Source organism: Chiroxiphia lanceolata, chromosome 3 (genome assembly GCF_009829145.1).
Source record: "Chiroxiphia lanceolata isolate bChiLan1 chromosome 3, bChiLan1.pri, whole genome shotgun sequence".
Classification (NCBI taxonomy): Eukaryota; Metazoa; Chordata; class Aves; order Passeriformes; family Pipridae; genus Chiroxiphia; species Chiroxiphia lanceolata.
Genome location: NC_045639.1, coordinates 62,078,739 through 62,100,843, shown reverse-complemented (window position 1 = coordinate 62,100,843; position 22,105 = coordinate 62,078,739). Strand labels below are relative to the sequence as shown.

Genomic DNA, 22,105 nt, shown 5'->3' with positions numbered 1-22,105 from the left:
TAGTTTGTCTCCCCTATTTCCTACACATGGGATACTCACAGTCCATCACTTCTCCCTCCGCACTCCATTCACTTCCCTTTTTAACGCTGCTGGGCCCTAATAGTAGAGGAATTGAGATGAGAGCAGAATGCAAAAATTAATAAATATAACGTGTGATGAACTAGGTACCCTGGGTTCAGTACTTGGCCAGCTCTCCCTAACAAGTCATCATGGACAGAGGAAAATATATTTCAAATAACAAGTCAGTATAACATGCCAAATTTCAAGTCTATCCTCCAAAATATGACTACATTTGGATTTATCTATAGAACAGTTAAAGTATTTTTTAAGCAGAAAAACACATAATTTCCCTCTAATCCTGCTTCCAGGCATGGAACAGCCATTCTGACCATTGGAATTAAAATAAATAATTAAAATAAAAGCAGAATGCAACAAAGTATTGAAAATATTTTACACCCAAAAGTAATAAAATACACATGTAGTAATGGTAAATAAATTATAGTTTGAGTACACATCAAGGAAAATTTCAGCTGAGACAAAGTTCAGCAAAGCTGGAAGTAAATGAAAAGAAAATTTTTGTTACAATTCTTAGACTGACTCCAAGTATAGAAAGCATTACTACCAAATATTATAATATTAATCATTTCTATTCAGGTTTAAAAATGAACTGTAAGAGTTGAAATTTAAAAATTAGTTGATTGTATCTTCTGATAAAACCGTGTCCTTGACAGCATCCAACTCAGCAGTCGTGACCTCAAATATCAATCAAGACAGCAAATCAATAAAATGAACAAAGGTGATTACTCAGGACTATAATTTCTCAAAAACATGTTTGCATGAAATACTATACCGGGGAAATTTAGTGGTAATTCCACTTTGGCTGAAAACCGGCTGACTTCATTATTCTCACAGATACTTGCTATGAGCTTATTAATTTTGAAGCCAATAACTTTAATGACTTCTCCTGTTGACAGGCAGCATTCATTTCCGAACATCTCATAGATGGAGCCTAAAAAGAAATACAAAAAGAAAGAAAAACTTTATTCAGCTTTTTCTCACTTTGTCAAGAGTCTTGAGTGAAAGCAAAAACAATACTTAAACTATATAAAATAATACTTATCCTGTGACAATTGACATAATTTTAATTTTCTTCCTTAGGGTCACGAGAAAATCCATTTTGTGACTTCAGTGACCTCTATATCAGCTCTATATGTACACTGCTCTTAGATGCATGTAAGGAGAAAAAGGTCTGAAGAAACTACATTTCTGAATAAGCAGACCAAAATGTAACGAGGTAGAGCATAGGATTGGCTGAGTTGTCAGGAGTTGTCTTCTGAAGTCAGCAGGCAGTGGAGTTCGGGCAGACAAGGTGCCTCTGGACAGCATAGGGCATAGGAAACGACAGACTACAGCAGAAGACAAAAACCCACAGATCCTAGAAAGTGTCCGGGGAAATGACAGGAGACGTCAATGTGCTCCAGCCTTTGAGCTTTCTGGAGTAACAGAAGACCTGAAGAAAGTACAAGAAATTGGAAAACTGGCAAATTAACCATGACAACTTCTGTCCCATGCTGAAACAACCCTACTGATTCTGACCTGGCAGCAAAAAAATTCCTTTTTTGTCTGTCATGTTCAGAACTTTGAGAACAGGAACAAGGCAATCCAGCCAAGCGTTTCAGCATTTGCTCAGCAAAACATGGAACTGCATCTTGCCCTGCCAAAAACAGCCTTCCCTTTTCCATTTGAGCTGTGGTCAAACCTTTGCTGTTTCAGAAGCAGGTGCAGGGGGAGAAGGATAACCAAAAGCCAAGTTATGCAGAAGGCAAATTCTTCTTGGTCTCTGCAGGAGATTAGCAGAAGCTTTCAGGCATGGGATCAATTAACTATATATAAATGCAATGCGGCAGACACATGGTGTTCCATTTGTAGATAGAATTGCATTGAACACAGAACATCAGAAATGCTGACTTTAATGCTAGCTTCAATTCTTCTACGCATTTCCTCCCAAGAACTTACCAAAATCTGTCCTGAAGTGGTGTGGACATACCCTTTCTGAAGTCTCGTCTCAAAATTTCATTTCCCTTGTGGTGAGAAACCTTGTTGTCATTTCCACTCTCAATGCATTGGTGAGTGTATTCATTTGCTCTCCTACTAACATTGTTCTGCTACTTAAAATACTTTTTCTCTCATTTCCATTTCTCCCTTCCCCAAGGGGTTTGCAATGTTAATTTTGCCCTTCTCTTTATCACCTCTGAGAAGACGGATTTTCCTTCTCACAATCACTCTAAGCCCCTTCTTGCATCTTGTTCAAAGTCACCCTTTTTTTTTTTTTTTAAACCTAGGTAACCAGAATGGTCTCAGGCAATGAGAGATATTTAAAACCTGACCTTTGGCTACATAGTTGTAATCAATAATTGAGTTGGCCTGTACTGAAATATTGCCATTGCCTGCAGAACTCACTTCCCACAGAGAGTAACACTCTTTACTTCACAGGTTTCCTTATAGTTGGTGGGGATAAGGGAGAAAAAGAAAAAAAGCAGTTGATTTTTTTTTTGCCAGGTGTCACATCAAAAAACCAATTATTAGCTGACTGATCTTCCTAATGTTCACTCAAGAACAATTCCAGCCTGGGCTAATAAGCATCTCTTACTGAGTCTGGGATATATTTATCGACTCTGCTGAAGCACTTGGCAAGCACTTGGCTATCACTTTGACCTCATTGGAAGTCACTGGGAGCCCAGCCTGAGCATAGCTTACTCTCATTTTAGCCTAAACCCAAAGCCTCTGTAGAGCACCACAAAACAACAGGTTTGTGTCAGTACAGGAGAATGAGTGAGAGTAATGACAGCAACTGGTTAAGTGTGCTCTGTTGTGAACACACGTTCAGGCAAAACCATCATTTGCTTGTGCAGTGCTCTCACAATTGAGATGGACACCAGAAGATCCCCAGCTGCTCCTCTAAAGAAGATGTAGGGTTTTAACCCTTTGGAGAAGGAATCTCAGTTTAAAAAAAAAAAAAGTAAAAAACCATCTGTCAGATGCTTTTGACAGGCTGGATGAGACAACATCCCTGGTTTCTCTTGCTAAGAACCCTACATAGGCTCAAGGGGTCTGCTCTACTTAGGCTCTAAACTCACCCAGCAGGCTACTGCCTTTCTGTTGCACACCAGGATGACGATTAACACAGAAATTCTGGATTACAATGCCACACAAGTATCAACCAGAGCCAGGTGAAGAAACATATTGTTTATACATGCTTTCAACAATTCTGCTATTCAGCAGAAGAATAAGAAAGCTGCTATCCTTTAACTGAAAAAGAACAATCTAGTATTCTTCTTGTAAGAATAGTGCATAGTTGTTTGCACTCCCTCCAGTCCCTGAGCAATTCAACACAGACTACCTCAGCTGTCTCCACTGGATATTGCTACAGCTACCATCACTAGGCTGGCTGCTGCTGTAATAAACACATGAGGAATTATTATACGTCTCATTGCTTTAGGTGAGCTCCATAGGATATTTTATGACAGTCAGAAAAGTGTATGTGCATTACTTATTTCATATAAGAGTGAGAGGGAGAGAAAGATTGAGCAGCTGTGAAGAGGGTAATATTCCCTTTGTGCTGAACCACCTCACTCCTCACATCAGACACAGTAGAGATTACAAGTAAATGCGATATTATTAGATACAGGGAATCCCAAAGGACCCAGTGTGATGAGCTCTGCATTTCAGAATCATGGAAGGATGAGCAAAGAATTCCAGTATTCCCACTTCTGAACAAATATTTGTGAAAACCTACTCAAAATGGGAGCTTGTGGTTTCTAGAGGCTTTTTTTCTTCAGCACAGATTTAGATCCACCTTCTCCAGATTACCTCACTTGAAAACAAGCTCCTAGAAGCCAGTTAACATATGAAAGCAATTACACAGACTAATTAGGGGCTTCGGGCACATTTGTTTTCATCTCTGCTAGACAGTCTTCACAAGTGTCATCCCTGGACGTTCACTCACACACCAGCAGTGTTCCTCCATAGGAGCAAAGACACTGAACCATACAGGTCTGGTGTCCTCACCGGCTGCAGCTGGTTTGCTAACAACATGGTACCTGGAGTCGAGCTGTCCAAACTGTCCCTGAGGCAAAGAATCATAGAATCATCAAGGTTGGAAGAGACCTCTAAGATCATCAAGTCTAACCTTCAACTGAGTACCATCATGCCCACTAACACATATTACGAACTGCCATGTCTACTCACGTTTTTAATACCTCCGGGGATGGTGACTCCACCATTTCCCTGGGTAGCCGGTTCCAATGCTTAACTACTCTTTCAGTGAAGAAACTTTTCCTAATATCCAACACGAGCCTCCCCTGCACTGCTTGAAGCCTTTTCCCTTGTCCTTTTGCTAGTTACCTGGGGGAAGAGACCGACCCCCACATTGCCACAACCTCCTTTCAGGTAGTTTTAGAGAGCAGTAAGGTCTCCCCTGAGACTTCTTTTCTCCTGACTAAACAACCTCAGCTCCCTCAGTCACTCCTCATAGGATTTATGTTCAAGCCCCCTCATCAGCTCCATTGCCCTACTCTGGACGTGCTCCAGCACCTCAAGGTCTTTCTTGTCATTCATTTACCACAACTCTCTGGGTTTGGCCATCCAGTCAGTTTTTTAACCAGTGAAGAGTGCACCTGTTCAAGCCATGGGCTGCCAGCTTCTCCAAGACAATGCTGTGGGAGACAGTGTCAAAGGCTTCACTGAAGTCTTGGTAGACAACATCCACAGCCTTTCCCTCATCCACTAAATGGAGCAGTTAAGGGGCTAAAGCTCTCAAAAAAATGGTGCGAATGAGAAATATTTAACCACTACTTCAGTTTGTAACTGCAACAGAGTGGTGCCACTGAAAAATAAAGAGGGGAGTCAGAGGAGAGTTCTGTTTCAGACTATGGCTACTTCTGAGGGACTTACTACTTTTATCAGGTTTACTTTTCCTCAGACATAGTAGATTAGCTACAAATTTTATAACAGAGTTTGAGGAGTCCTGCAAAATAAGAAGTATAAACATCTTGAAAGAAAGTGAAAACACGGATCAATTAGTGATGGGTCTGAGGCTGAAGATCCAGTTGGGCAATACCCATAAGAAGTTTTTATGAATGGAACTTACAGGAAAAATAGGGCAAGACTATCAAGAGCATGTAGTGACAGGACAAGGGGGAATGGGTTCAAATTGAAAGAGAGTAGGTTTAGATTAGATATTAGAAAGATTTGTTAGATATTACTGTGAGGGTGGTGAGGCACCGGAATATGCTGCCCAGGGAAGGAGTGGATGCCCCATCCCTGGAGATGTTCAAGGCCAGGTTGGATGGGGCTGTGAGCAACGTCATTTAGTTGAACTCCCGCTCTGGCAGGGGCGTTGGAACTAGATGATCTTCAAGGTCCCCTTCCAACCCAAAACATTCTAGGATTCTGTGATTCTATGAAGAGAGTTGTTCTACCAGACACTCAAAAAGAGATGATTTGATGACACAAAAAATTAGCCTTTGACAAAGCACTCAAAATTTGCAAACCAGGACAAAAACAGGGTAAGTGGTGGCCTAGCACTGTGGAGACGGCAGACAACCTAAAACACTACAAGAAAAGGGTAAAATACACAAGGAAAGAAAATCTGCACTCATAAAAGAGAGAAAGTACCTAAGGCAGACAAGCATATGTAGTACAAGCTGGAGCCTACAAAAAGCATTACATGGAGCTGCAGGCTCTGCTTGAAACATCAAGGGCCAAGATAATGCATTCAGAAAAAAAAATGGATTATAAATGCCACAGTGCAAACCACAAAAGAGCGTGCACAGAATAGATGAGCAGGGCTGCCATAGCACCTTACCTCTCAGAGTATTTAATCAGAATGTAACATAGCATTGCTGTGGAAAACAAATGGATCATTCATCTAAGAGCATCCATTCTAGGAAAAATTGAGATGAAAATTAATACTTTGATATGGTTTGAAGCTGGCTCCCTGCCAAGTCTCCAAACCTTACCACAAGAAGTCCCCCCCACCCCAAACCTCAGAGAGAAGAGGGAAAAAACAACCAAGAAAACCAAAATGAGAGAGAGACAGCTAAAGCAATATATATAAATACATTTACATTTATGTTACAGTTATATACAATTGAAATATATATATATAATTTCACAAGGGAAAGGGAAGGGGGAAGGGAAAAGGAACAAAACCAAAATAAAATATATATATATCTCAATTAGTAGCCCAATATCTAGCAACTAAAAGAATTGGCAAAAAAACTATCTTACTACTCTCCTTGGGACAACGGAGAGTCACGCTGGAACGATCACCGGCACCCTCTGTCTCCCAAGGTCAACAAGGCCTTACCAGGCCTCGCTCCCCAACCCGACAGACTCAACAGCAGGGAACCTGCACCTCCAAGCCGCCGGAAGGAAAGAGAGCGAAGGCTTCTCCTCCTTTCTTCTTATAGTCTGGTTTACGTAAAAATTGTAGGGAATACCGGGTAAATCTGGACCCTTCCTTGGTTACAAACTGGTCACCAAGGAAGGCCTAGACCAAACTACCACATTCTTAAAGAAAAAAAGCCATGACTTTAATTTAAAAAAAACAACAAGAAAACAAACTAAGAACCTCAAGAAAATTAAAATCAAGGAAGCCTGTGGTCCTACCATCAAAGAAATAAACATGGGTACATAATCCGCTGGCAAAGAAAATGCTTTGTAATAATACCAGTGGAAGTGAACCTCTTCTTGAATTAAAAAAGAGGAAGAAAGAAAATATTTATTTTTGGGCATCATCAAGAAGAGAAAGGGTATTAAGCATCTAAGAAAGATGATTTAAGTCTTCTGGAAGATAGGAAAGCTTTAGGAGAGTAGAAGCAAAGAGTCTCCAAGAATCCCAGTATACATCACCATAGGGTGGTACCTTTCATTGCAGAAGAGAAGTTGGTAGATAGCTCATATAACTAATGAATCTTGGAGGTATGCCACCACATTTTCCATCCAATTAAGGAAGTCAGAGGCCAACCTTCAACAGCTTATCAGTAGGAAAACATATATATGAGTGGATAGACAGATATAAAGATGTGTATATATGTACGTAGATAGATATCTACATAGATGACCATTTTCATGGACAACTTGTAGGAGTTTAATTACATCCTTCTTTACCAGATTCATTTGAAATAGGCCAAGAGGTTGAAAGATTATGAGGGTGAGAGGCTGGGAGGATGATGGCTAACAGACTGAAACCATGATTGCAGAAGCTTCATTTTTATCGATACCAGGATTAAAAAAAAATTCAAAATGAAAATCTGCCAGCCATACAAGAACAGACTCAATTTTGGGGGTGCAATTGCACATGCAGTATTGATTGTAATTACATATTTGTCTGCAACTGGATTGCTTTGGCCCTGATTTTAGCCCTTGCTTGGCGGTTTGCCTGGAATAATACAATGTAGATTATATTCAGACAAAAAAAATGTTACCTAGGCATTTCCAGCAAATATTTGTGCTGATAAAAGGGAGAGGGAAACTGCACAGCTTTCAAAAGGGATAATAAAAGTTCTTTTTCCCTGCGAAAGCCATCATAACTAATCTTAAAACATTATGAAAATTCCCCCCTGTGTTACAATGTGACCCTGCAAGATTTTACTTCAGCTGTGTGATGTGGACCCCATCACACAATATCCCTAAAAATAAAATTAAAATGGACCTTTTAGTACATCGATTTGTTGTTGCACAACAATAACTTCGTTTTTCCCACTCAAGTCACAAAGAAAATGTAACACTTTGAAAATGTAAATCAAGTAACCTAAAGAACAGAATCTTTTGATTTGAGAAAGATGTGTGCATAATAATCCAAAAAAACCTCCCAACATTTTAGCAGAACCCACAATAAAGCAGCTTATTTACAGTGATCAAATAATGCCCCTGAAGGCTGTAATTAAAGAGCTTGTTGCCTTTGAAATCACCTTTTATGGAATGTTACTTTATTCAATAAAAAACACATTTATACCCTTTCATAAACTCATCTCTAGTTGACAATCTGTGTTAGCAACCACTGCGATCACATAAAAGAAACCACCACAACTGGTTCAGTATCTTTTTCCTCCATCTTTCCTAAAATGTTAAGCAACCACACCACCATCCTCCCTAATATGAGCCCTTTATTTGATTTATTTCTCGTTATAGGTACAAGAAGAATATTTTTATATTAAAACCAATAATATAAAATATAAATACAGTGAATGCCTGACATGGAGAATGTCATTCTTCATGTCAGGACATGTGACAGTACCACTGAGAGAAATATTTTATAATACAATGTAAAACAGTAAAATATCTCAGTAATATGTCCCTTTTTCTTCCCAGCATCTTAGAGCTCCATTCGGTGACTGCTCTCAGAATGAACGCTTCACTGATGCTGATAGGAAGTATGGCTCAAAATCAGGCCCAAGACTAAACAGCAACAATACATCACTTGGATGTAATGCTCTTTCATCACACACCTCTGGGCAGTTTAGCAGGGACGGCCAGGGAGAGCAATGCAAGTAAAACAAAAGGCTTGACTAAGGCGGCACAGAGGATTATTCATTAGGGCTGAAGCTCAAGCCCAGGCTGGCTGACTCCCAGTCTCAGTCTGTCTGCTACAGGGTGCTGCTAAGCACTTCCAAGTATCCCCTGTGCTTTTTTCCTTTTCTCTTCCTTTTTTTTTTTTTTTAAACAAAGACCAAGCTTTTTTTCTTAACAAAACCCAGTAACTTGGGAGGCCAAACACTAGGCATTGACTCCCTAGCCCCATGAGTTTGAACCCTTGAAGGAAAAAATTCTCCCTTTCATCTCTCAGTAGCACTTACTGAATTCATTGCAGCTGGCAGGCTGAGCAGTCTTTGAAAGAAGATCCAAAGAACTGAGAACCTGGCTGCTTAGCAGGGAGATGAAAGATCTCCCTACATCTCCTGAAAGAGTAGAACTTTGTCCCCATGTCCTTTTTCCAGTGCTCCTTTCTCCACTATTAAGTTGTCATCAGTTGCCCATATGGGTGCTGTCTTTCCCGATCAGAGGTGACTGTTTCAGGGGCTGGTGAAATGGTTCTGCTTTCACATAAAGGCTGTCTCCTGATGCAGCCATTCAGCCAGCATTACAATAGCCTTATTTCCCCTACCACATCGCTGAGCTGAAATCACAGTTTCATTAAGGCTGCTGAAGGCTCCCACAGTAATATGAAGGGCATAATGTATCTATAATTAGTGTAAATAAAAAAAAAAAATCATTCTTTACGGGCATTTTTTGACAACTAGCCAATTGTTCAGAGTTTATGCTCTATGGCAAGAAAAGCTATTTTAAAGTTATGGGAAGGAGAGTTTTGCTTGATAATTTTAATTATTTTATACTCTGATTAAGCAGAGGAAAAGCAGACGATTCCTGATGGTGAATTAGTTGTTTGGGGTTTTTTTTCCCCCCCAGTGAAATACCTCCTGAGCACCAAAGATGCTCATCAGCATGCTGGATTTTCCCCACTAAGCTCAAATAAACTACCATCTTGCAGGGAAGAGGCTGAAAAGCATATCCATGAGTCAGGCAAAGAAGGAAGCATGCCCCAGCTTCTCTCTAGGCTATGAGAATGGCTGCAAATAGTATAAATTATGGCTTTTATCCACCCTTCTATTCCTACTCTCAGAAGGTGTCCCCAGGGAGAGTGGGTGAGTCCAGCTCTCCCGTGCCCACATGGTATTCCAGAGTCTGAAGGACAGCAGCAGTCGTGAAGGTAGTGTGAATTTGAGTGGAAGACCCTTTGTCAAGTGACAGAGCAACGTACTGGGCTTTCTAACAGCTCTTCTCTTTAACATGTTCTATGCAACAAAAACTTTCAGGTTTGGTCATTTTGGGACACAAATCCTTCAAAAGGCTCTATGCAAAAATGCATGTTATCTTGATCATACCTTCTTAGGCTGCAAAGGGTCTGATTTTTGCCAGCATGAAACCATCAAAAAACAAAAGCTGCAAGATTTAAAGTTTGACATTATATGGCAAAAGATAAATGTCAAATGCTTTAAGTCATTTCAATCATAAAGAACTTTTTTTAAAAATTACTTCAGCAGTTTCTAATTTATTCCAGATAGGTTTATGGCCTTTTTTTTTAATAAATACTTTCTTATGATTTTCATCTATCTAGAGGAGTCATGCTCTGCATGTGGCAATGGAGCTTTATTGTCTGCAACATCCACTATAATGGAAAGAGCACGGAAAATCACACTGCACAATGCAGTATCTTTGACCTGTTATTTGGGTTTACCCACATGAGTTGAAAATACTGCAGCAATGAAGAGAACTCCCAAACTTGCTTTTGAACAGCATTAGCCACTGCTTTATAAAGCTGTTCATGATTTATTTTATTTCATTAATTTTCTTTGCAGAAAAACTACTTAAAGTATGTTTATTGACGTGTATGTTTAACAGAAAAACTATGTTTTGTTGGACTAGGATTAAGAAGGTTGCTTAAGTCAAATTGCAGGTTCAGGTCAGAGTGTTGAGCACTTCACAGGTACAGGCCAGAACTGGAAACAATTTTAAGCATCTTCCCCTACTGAGATCACAGCACTCTTCCCCTTGTGCCATTACCATGTGTCCAAGAGAGCTAACCAGAAACAGTGGACCTGGACAAATGCCATGTTCCTTCATGAAAAGACCACCTGGTACTTGAAGGAAAAATTACCCCAGGAAAGCCCTGTAACTCAGAAAGAGTGTGTGGTCATGGGCTTGTGTATCATGGGATGTTTATCCCAGGATCTTCCCTCCTATGTTATTTAATATAGTTGTCTCATTATCTTCCCAGAGCCTGAGTTTATGAAAATTGTCTTGATATTTTTATAAGCTTTTTATATGTTCATGGGAAGGGAAACAGGGCTCCTCCTGCTGCAGACTTCCTCCTCGCATCCCTTGGAGGCTCAAGTGCGATGACAGCTGGAGAGCCCTCTTTGTTAGAGGAAACTAGCACATTGAGGGAGCTTTAGCAAGCCAAGACAAGAGGTTGACCCCTGCATTGAGACAAACAAGGCAATTTGGGTATTCTGCCTACCTCCTGTGCCATCAACAGGGAGGCTCAAAGCTGAATGTCATGGAAAGAAAATCCCTACAAAAGAAATCCTTGAAACAGTTTCACCCTGAGTGAAGCTACCCAGGGTCAGATTTTTCTCACTGTATCTGAATGAGTCATGCCATTTAGAGCAGTAGTATGAATAAAGTGAGCAATATTTGACCCATAAAAGTCAGGGTTTGTTCTCACATTGCATTCACTGAAGGACATTTTCTTTCTTGTTTAGAACAAAACCTGCTTTTGAAGCAGCTTGAACAAGTACAGGAGAGTTTTGGTGGTACATATTAATCTAGAAAATTTACCAACATGCTCTGACTATTGACCACAACAGAGAATCCAAACTATCTGTTACTCTGGCTGTACCTAGGGCTCTCGCTCCTAATTGCTCAATCAAGAGGAATGGAAATAACTGTGTTCAAGGGAAAACACCCTTCCATTTTTACAGACAGTTTGGTTTCTATCTCTGTAAAAAAAAAAAAAAGAGACAAATTAGTAAGTGCAAACACTGTACCACAAATTTCACTGATTGCATGTGCAACTGGGGGTCCACCCTGTAAATGCACAGATAATTTTTAATGATACTCCACCTCTAAGAAATACAACCCTTATCTTCATCAAACCTGTCCATGCTTTAGCCTCTATTTTAAATTATCATGTTGCTTTTTGTAAGAAAAAGTAGCTTTATTAATCCTGAAGAGGCAGCTTGCTTGTTTTATTCATACATATTACAGACTGCATATCCTAGCCTTCATCAACTCATCAGCTTATCACACTTGACAAGGGAGCAGGATTTGTTCCCTCTAGTTGACTCAGAAACAGTAAAAAAACATTCTATCCTACGTGATCATTTTCTGTTAGTGTTGAGAGCGATTTCTTGTCTAAATTAGGACTTGGGGCAGCTGAGACTCGATAGACAAGGATTCCCCTTATGTTCAGTTTGCCCAGCTACAGCCACAGGGTTAAGAAGACTTTTTGCAAAGAGTTCCAGCACTCTGTTGATGGCCAGCAGAATTGATCACTCCCCTGAAAGGCTTGCAGAAGTGCGTACTGGAAAGGTGTTGTTTCCCAGACATAGATGCAGAGAGAGTGAAATTGAAACTGCAGAGACAGAGAGTGACTGTGGATACACAGTCAGCAAGAGGAACCGTGAGCCTAAGCACGTTCATATTCTTCATAGTTCACCAAAGTGACTTCTGAAATGGAACTATTCACATGGAGCCAAGAAGGAGAAAATCCCAAAGGATTTTTTCTGGCATTGCTTCTCATGCAGCTGTCAGAGAGCATGAAGCAGCTGCCCAGGGGAGGGATCCTCACCTGGCAATACTGAGCAGCTTTAGATCCTTTAGGTCGGGAAGGGCATTAACCAAGGATGTATATGTGACCCCACAGTTGCCTCTTCCCAACATTTTCTCCCCACACAGAGAGACCTGTAACTTTCCAGAACCCCAGAAAGCATAGAGCACCACAGCTACAGCATGCTGCTTCACTGCACACCCAGCCGGGAGAGGAGGAGGCTGGCTGCTGGCTTAGAGTTCCCTTCTCCTCAGAGAAAGAGCAAGAAACACAGAGTTTCCCAATCTGTTTCACAGGTCCATTGAAAAGAGGGGATGTCCTGGAACTGCAATTTACACAACACACATGCTGCTTTCACACAGCTGAGCTGCAGAGCACAGCTACCAACTCTCCCCACACTCTGGCAAGTCTCAATCCCTGGAGGAATGGGAGAATACCATCACTGATGTGCGTATTTAGTTTAGGGGAATAAAAAAGAGCCAGTGTGGGACTTCTGTTTAGGTGGAACAAGAATGGGAAGGCTGTGGGTAGGCTAATGACAGGAAACACCAACAGAATAGGTGCCTTGAGCAGTTCTACATTTTTCACAATTAAAGTTTGACACTTTTTACTGTTCTGCCACTGGTTAAATTAAGCCTGTAGAATATTAAATTCAATTACCCATAAAATAATTATATCGGTATTAAAACAGACATAAATTTTGCAACATAAAGATGAAAGCCCACATTTGCATGCTATCTGTAAAAATCAGTGGTCAGACAGTACTTACCTTGCTAAGTATCAATATTTACTAAAATGTAGATAGTCGATCAGAAAGATAGTCGATCAATCAAACCAGTTCCCAATGGAGTTTCAGCAGTTTAATTTTTTTTATAACATATTTTAATGAGCTATTAAATTGTCATGTACTTCAGTATGCACTGTAGTTTTTTCTAATCAGTGCTGATTACTAAGGTATTTGTATCTGGCAGACTTGCTCTCATTTTATAATCAGCCTTCCTATTCCCTTCAGAGATTCAACACTACAGTCCAGTTTCTGTAGCAATGACATTATGACTGCAGAGTCCAAAATTATTATCCCGACAGGCATCCCTGGCATTTGCAGAACTACCATCTCCTTTCACTTCGGTTTCTGTTTTCAAACCAGAGATGACAATCATTTTTCTATGTCTGTATGGTCTTTTGAGTATGATGAATGAAAAGCACTTTGGAAGAATTCAGGGCTATTACTAATACCCCATGTTCCTGACTCTGCACAGTGATGACTGCAGGTTGGGGCTCTGACTATGCACCCACACATGGCTGGAGGGAAAGGGGAATAGGAACATGAGAGTATGAACAATCTCCTCAGACCTTGGTATCCTGCCTAGAGGCAAACTGGTAAGGCTTTAAACAACTGGTGTAGGTCCAGGTGTAGCATGAAAACCACTGATATCACCCCAGGGAAACCCTTCCCTCTGCTTCAGGCCAGGAACAGACATGTGAACAGGAACAGAACTTCCTCAGAAAGGTGTCTACTTCATAGTATTCACTACCAACAGCAAAAGTTCAATTGTCTATAGCTTTTCTAGCTGAAAGTATTCCGATTGGAAGCAGAGTCAATAAAATCCTATCCATTTGCAGTGTGGAGAACTAAAGTTAAATACATAACATTTCACTACTATCAGCAAGAACATAATTTTTTATAGGCTAGTAAAGAGACTAATGGTAGAATGACTGCACACAGCATACGTTTTCTACATACTCTCCATCAGGAATGGTAGCAGGCAGGCTTGGGTCCGAAAGCAGAGACCTAGACTGTACTTGGTATAACATGGATATAAAGGCAGAACGGATTATTTTGGAGATGCTACTTTGCCCAAGGCCAAAATATTCACGCTCTTTTCCTAGAGCCTGACTTTGTAGTTTCTAAGTAAAGTACCTTACCACATGGAAAAAGATACATCCATTTTTACAAAGCACTATGCTTTCTTTATGCTTTCAGAGCTCCTGAAAATCTATCAAGCACCACAAGGTTAATTTGCAATTTGTAAAATCATTAGACCTAAGTGTAGTGTGTAAAAAACGCTGCTTCCAGACAGAGTAAATGGAGAGTTTCATCCCTATAGCATACAAGGCACCACAGAACAGTAAATGAATTACACTTTGCTGTCTTCTTATCGCATAGCTTGCTGGTAGCCTTCTTTGGTTGGCTGCTACAACTTTTATGTGACAGCTCTAATGGATTTAGTAGACTATTATTTACTCCATTAGCCATTCTGTGTACCTGGTTAAGTTGACATTAAGAAACTTCGCCTTTTTTTTCAGGGGTTGTAGAGAGAAGAATATATATTAATGTTTACACATATACAAATTATTGCTATTTTAAATTCTTCCATAGGAAAATTAATTATGCCTTGTGATTGATCAGTTTCAAACAATCATACATAATGCTTTAAAAATAGATCTTCTCCTTTACTATCTGCCTGTTGTGCTGAGAATGATTACAGATTCAGGAAATCCCACTCCATAAAACCACTCAGCTGACCAGGCTGACTGCGTAGCCGTTTGGGAGCTACTACAATCAATGCACAAATGCTCAGATTTGGTCCCTGCAACCATAATAATAAACCCCTCCTGGCTGATGGACCTGCCATTACCCACACTGTGATTGCTGGTGTACTGCATGGGGTAAGAGAGATCAAGAAAGCTGTCACAGGGGTGGGGGAATCTGCCTGAGGAAGGGCTGAAGAATGGTTGCCCTAATGGAAGCTTGAAGTGCTCAAAGTAGTTCATTCTCTTGTTTAACAATATAACAGGAGTGACTTCAGACTCTCTCTGAAGCACTACTCTTGCTTCAGAAAATGCAACATAAAACGCAATGCAATCACAGAACAGTATGTTCACCCCTGCTGCCACGTACAGAAAGGAGCAAAATATTCAGGAGAGATCTGACAGGGACAGAGAGCTCATGGAGGGAGTGAGAGGAAGAGAGGGCCTGGCCTGAGAAGATCTTTTGTAGCCCTAGATCCTGCAAGCCTATCAGGCACCAAGTGTCTTGAGCATCTCAAACTTCCTCTGAAGCAAGGAAGAAGAGGAACCAACATAAGTGCTCTATGGGATATTGGCGTTCTAGGTACTTACAAGTATTCTTGGGATATGTTGACTGTGAGGGGAAGGAGCCAAGTAGAATGTCTGTAACAGTCTTGCATGTATTAAGCAAGAGACACATGCACCTATGCTAGTGCTGCATCTACTCTGCAGATGGAACATGTATGAGTACAGCTGAGAAACCACCAGGAGCAGAGGACAGGAAGAAGTGGTGCTGCTGAAGACCAAAAAAAGCACAGAGCAGCACACTTCTTAATGCAAATATTCCCGGGTCTTTAGAGCATATACCACCCCCTCCCAAGGCTGTGCAGGCATTTTTATTATAGTCAGCTAATAGCTTTTTTGTCTCACATGTGAGAACACAGCTGCAGAATGGTCTGTGGGCTAAGTTGCCACTGGTTTTTCCTCCTCATGTAGAAGGGTTTACACAGTACGTGGAAGCACAAATTGAAATACCCCAGCTACAAAGATTTACTGATATGAATTTTACCATCCATGAGCAGCAAGTTGGAACTCAGAAATATGCAGACAGCTGGGCTACTATCATTTTATCACTGCATTTTTTTACATATATATACATATCTCACAGTATTTTGTGTACACATATAATACATATATATGTACATGTATATCTACATAGATGTACATATATATGCAAATTGTTTTCATATCACTTATGTTTCCTAGCTGTGTGGAAAGGGACAAATATAGTGGCTACTCCAACTTAAGGATGCAATCTTCCCTTTTTTAATTTCAGTTCCACTCTTCATCACTTAGGTAGTAGCTTCCTTACCAGGAATTTAATTCAGTCCCAGTTGTCAGACCAGCTTAAAACATAAAACTTGAACAGGCCACATAGCAAAGATCAGAAAAAGTGTATTTTCAACTGTTTCTGGTATTTTTAGTTATGTTTATTTTCCAGAATGCCTTTTTGTATATTAATACTATTCATGCGCCCTAGGCAGTTTCCAGAGTAGCCAGAATGGGCAACTGGGACAACATGGACAGTTGTTGTTGACACTACCATCACAGACTCAGTATGCCCTGTTCCATTTTCTTTCTGCCCCAAAAGGCTGTTCTCATGGAGGGAATCATTGTCCACTCCAGCCACAGCTACTGATTGCTGCTCAGATGTTCCATGGCCACCTCCTGTCTCCTCCTACTAAGGACCAGCATGAGGATTTTTAGATTGGTGTAAAGACAGATATTGTGGATCCTGAAGTGGGTATTTGGCTGAAGCTGAATCAGACTTCAGCTCATGTCATGAAACTCTCTCTGTTTTATTTAGCTGGAGCCCAAGTTTTCCCTTGCAGTGGCATGGAGGTAATTTTCTTTTCCTAGACCGATACATGAGCTTGACACGATGTTTTCACCTGTCATGGAACAAAGCCCATGCCCTGACCAAGATAAGGATTTTTCCTTCCAATGCAAGCCTCTACCACCTTTCCACTGTGTTTTGTATGCAAGCAGAGCCCAGCCTAAAAAAAACCATAAAAAAGATCTGCAGTAGGAAAACACAGTAAAATATGTCACCTGTGTTGCTTATACCCACCACTTCGTATTATTGCACCACCTGAAGTATCGCCAAATGCAGGACAGAACTTGAGGATAACCTCACGGTCACTTTCCAGACTCCCTGAGCCAGAAAGCACCTCTTCATGGCAGCTCTAGAAGTGCAAGCTGGCTTTAATCAAATAAACTCTGTGAAGCGATTTGTGGTTGCTGGATTGATGGCTCTGTGTAAGAGCAAAGCAAATTCATGTCTCATTCCACTACTCTTTCCAGGATACAGCGAGGACTAACTACATTTTCTTCTTCACTGCCAGTGAGAAGACCAAATGCACACCCTACCAAAGACATTTTCAAAGCCATTGATCAAACACTCATTCTTCAAAGTGAAAACTGGGAAACTGCTAGGAGACAACTCCATCAGCATCTTCCCTCTGCCTCCCCCACATTCTCGTCAGGAGGGGTGCCTGATGTCAAATACAAAGCCCTGACAGAAAGCACTCGATGCTCACCTTGGAAATAGACGCCTGATTGGATTTCGAGGACCCTGGGAAGGGCTCTGGGGTCCAGAGAATGAATGAACTTCTCCAGGGTAGAGGCCATGGTCCGCAGCAAGACAGCATGTGGGCTTGGCACATAAAGACCAGTGAAAAGCTTTCGAGGCAGTAACACTTGCAGCCTGGTGCATGCCGTGCTCGGGAGCGCTGTGGGGCTCCCAGGCGGAGGGGAGGAGTGGCACGGGGAGGTACTTCTGCTTCCTTCCCTCTGCGGCTGCTTCCTCCCATGGGTGCAGCTGCACTGGGGTGAGGCAAGTGGTGGTCCCCTCACCCACACACACCCCGAGTCCACGCCAGGCTGAGAGAAGGTGATGGTGTGGGGGGGGGGGGGTTGCTGTGGGTACTGGGCTTCGGAGAGGGCAGGGCGATCTGCTACAAAGCTTCATTTTGACAGTGATGGTTATTGAACCTGTGAAAAGAAGATACTGAATATCAGCCCTACCTAAAGTGGGAGAAAAACACCATGTCTGGGTGGGGTTTTGTTGTGTTTTTTTTTTTTTCCCCTGGAGCATGGCAAAACAGTTTAGTGTTTGTTCACTAAACAGCCTTTGAAGAAAAGAAATTAACCATTTTGCTATCTTAAATATTTTGTCTGGATTTAAGACATACAAATAGAATACAAATGACTTCATCATGTAAACGGACATTAAGAGACAATGCTGTTATGCAAAATGGCCAACATTTTTTAATGCCACCAGCGATTTGTGGGAATTTGAATTTGAGATGCTGTAACTGGGAAAGGATTTTAAGAGACTACAGCCCAGTGCCAAGGGAAAATCAGACTGCTTTGATGACAAACCCCCAGCACTGGTTCCAACTCTGCTATTCTGAGCTTGATTGAGCATCATTATTGCTGGAGTACTCATCTGAAGAACGAGGCCATAGTAGATAAGCAGCGGACTCAGATCATGAGGAAGGCTGAAGTGACTGTGATTTCATGTTTCCTTACACTGTTCTCCTGTCTCCCTGAGAGGACAGGGAAAGTAGAAAGCATGACATTGTGACAAAACAGTGAGCAAAATAATTGACCATTTATTTTCAAAAAGCTTATTAGCTTCATTTCACCAATATGTAATATTTTGCAGGAGGCAATATTACTCACACACTAAAAACTTCACATATTAAACTCCCAAATTCTTATTGTGGGTGCACAGGCCTTTAAGCTGCCATGCTAACTATGGAGTTTGAAGAGTTTCTTACCTTGGTCTTAACAAATATTTCTCCAGAGAACATGAAATAGGTTTTCTAAGTGGGGAGCCTGCAGGTGCAGAGCAATAACAGGACTTTGGATCTAGGAGTGACAGGTATTAGTAAAAGCCAAACTAGAGAACATGCACAGCCAACCACTCATCAACTATTTTAATACAATGATTCCTTATTCTCCCCTCCCAACAAAATGCATTTGAAATTAAACAAATATAATTGATTTGGTAAAGAGCTGGGAAAATCACATGCATTCAGTGGTAGTCAAAAGACCCATATTGTAAAAAACTGGTTCTGACAGGCACAAAGCATTGAAATGTATGAGCGGTTTCAGTTTTTTCAGTGGGACATCTTTATATGTTTAAAGATTATGTGCAATTCTAGGAAATCAAAGCCAATTTTCTTGGTACCAGCTCCCAGGGCTGTGAGGTATTGTGTCAGTGCCAGCGGCTGGACTTTATCCATGGACCAAAACAATGTGGACAGGTAAAGAACCCCTAAAGCTATTTCTACAGTTCGTCAATTCACTTGTATTTGGCTCTTCACTTTGATGAGACTGCCAGGAACAACACCACAGAAGAACATCTAACATGAATGGCAGTGCACATACAAATTAATAAAGGCTTTCAAAATCGCTTGAATCCAGCAGAGCAAATGTACAAACAGACATGGATTTCATACAAGAAAAATTCAGCACAAAACCTATTTTATGTTGGTGAATCCAGAAGCTGAGCAGCATGAAGAAGGCAGCTGCAGCTCTGTGCTCTCATGGCTAACCAGAAGTATGTGTTCCCAATAGGCACAGACACTCACATAGACATATACAGCACCTATACACATAAGTACACACAGGGAAACCTAGACAGAAACCACAGCAAGCACCAACAGCCTCATCCTGTTCCCCTCTCTGGTTGATTGATGTACTAGTGGGAAATGTATATATATATATATATGCAGTGAGGATCCCTGCAGTAGCTGGACTTAAGCACAGTCCAACCAGTAACTGGCCTCTGATCCTGCTGTCACTGGGGCATGCAAGCAGCCCTCAAGGCTCAGAGCCTCATGCCTCAGTGGGGAGATGAGCCTCAGTGTGCTGATGGCTCTCTTGTGATGTGCCTGGAAGTACCGTGGAAATACCTCTGGGGTTCCCCCACCCATTGTTGTCCCTCTCTGTTCCTCTGTGTTGCAGAGACCAGCTTTTTATCATGTAACCTAACAAAACCAATCATCTTTGTTGCAATGAAGGAACTATATATGCACTTGTCTAAGATTGCAATTTAAATCAGGAATGCTACCCACTGGTCACATGTTATCAGAGGAGTGCCCATCTCTGCTAACACATAGACTGGTAAATGAGGACCACTGATCTGCTCTCCAAATATTCTGCAGGAGCTTTTTCCAGTTTGATGTGCAATGCCAAGTGCAGAGGAAAATATTTTGCCATCTCCAAAACATCCTTGATCCCAGAGTGGAAAATCATCACATTATCATCATGAACTCCTGGTAATAAGGGACCATTCGGGGAGATTATTGTATTGAAGACTAAATTCTTAGGAGGATCTTGACTTAGAAAAGTTCCTTTTGCTTTGTCCAAGTTTCAATACTAAAGATTAGGACATGCTGCTGAAAAATGTATATCTACTGTACTGAGAAGAGGCAATATCTGAGCCTATTCTTCCCATACTGAAAGAACAGAGATCACAAACCCCTCCTTACCGCACCTTCATTTCTGAGTTATTGCATTCTTCCCAAAGAGCCTATTGGGACCTCACTGCTACCTATGTCCTGTGTGAATCTGCAGGTAGCATTCAGCTTGGCCACTCCATCTCCTACTGCCAGCAACGGGGTGAAGGTCAAATCAAGCACCTACACCTGCAAGAGCCAAAGCGACCATGAGTCCTCATGCAGCCATGGTGTTGGCAACTCCAGCTGCTCTGGAAGATGCACACAAACAGGGACCCACATCTCTCCATGTGGAAAAGCCCCTGCTTATTCTCCCAGAAGGTGGCCAAGAACTGTAGGGAAATGCGCCTGAAAAATAATGGTCAGATAAGTCAGAAGAATGGACACATAGGCAAAACAAAGAATTTTGAAAACTATATCCAAGAATATTTTTCTGCCTTGCTGGTGAATATTAATTTGGTTTAGTTATTGGTTTTCAGAAAGTCAATAAAATGTTCCAAGTTTCCAAATAAAATCAGTTCTGAGCCTGTGAAGGTTTGCAATATGTTTTAAGCTCAGACCATTCTCTAGATAAATGCAGCCATTAGTTGAGCTAGTTGAAGGTAAACTTTAAAACAATCCTATAAATATGAAACTAGGCATTATGTCAACAGAAAGATATGTCCCATTTATTGAGTTTATAAACATAAGGGAAATTTATTTGATACTTGATTTGGCAGAACTGTAATTCCAAAGAGGAAGATACTTTATGGAAACTCAGAACAGTCAGGCCCTGGGAGGCCTTGGAATCCAGTTCATACTGAAGTTCCAGCATATCCAGCACAGCAGCACTCAGTGGTGGTGTGACTCTGTTCAGGCCATGATGGTCCACTGTCAGTCTCCACTCACCACTGGACTTACACACTGGCCATATAGGACTATGAAAGGGTGAGCAAGTCTTGCTGGTCACTCCCTGGCTCTCCAGTTCAGAAATCATCTCAGGGATGGGGTCACAGAGTCCCAGTTGGTGTGGTATTGCTGATGGTGCACTGTTGAGGTAGCAGTCAGTACCTGTTGTTCTTCAGACCTCAGCAGTCCCACAGCAGAAGGGTCCTCTGAGAGACCAGGCAACGTATTAAACTGTCTAAGTTCCCCTGTCTCTAAAGCAGCTATCCCAAAAGCTCAACAATGCCCTTTTGGGTCCCTGAAATACCCTTTCCGGAGGTAATCTATGCCAAGGATGCATGGGGCTTCTGGGTCAGTCATAATGGGTGTTTCTGCCATTTGCTCCCAGTCAGGATCACTTCAGCTTCCAGTACAGTCAGCTGTTGGGATCCCCCTGTCACCCCAGAAATAGAGATGTCATGAGGTTCTGCCCCTATGTACCTTGATGGCATCAGGATGCATTATGTGCTGGTAACAGGCTCTCAAAGGTAGCACCCATGATAAGGGTAGGAGAGCAACAGTGAATACACATACCAAATGACTCTCATTGCCCTTGATGTTATCGTATCATAAACTGATATCACACACTACAGCAACAAAGCAATCCTACTCCCTCTCCCTGCTCTGAAAAAGATCCCCGTGAGCAGTATATACGGGAGTACATTCAGGGTTAGGTACCACCACAGGAACACACCAAGCAATATTGTGACCAGTGACTCCACACCTAATACAACAAATGCTTAGA

The 22,105-nt window shown here is 41.4% G+C and overlaps 1 protein-coding gene across 1 annotated transcript in view; it reads right to left on the bottom strand.

Moving 5' to 3' along the window:
* Positions 1-17,596, bottom strand: part of THEMIS (thymocyte selection associated) — a 73,078-nt gene extending 55,482 nt beyond the window's left edge. The window contains exons 1-2 of the mRNA XM_032681719.1: positions 17,506-17,596; positions 851-1,009 (exon numbers count right to left, since the gene is read on the bottom strand). Coding sequence (XP_032537610.1) covers positions 851-1,009; positions 17,506-17,596 — 250 coding nt within the window. The remainder of the gene's footprint in view (positions 1-850; positions 1,010-17,505) is intronic.
* Between the last annotated feature and the right edge of the window lie 4,509 nt (positions 17,597-22,105).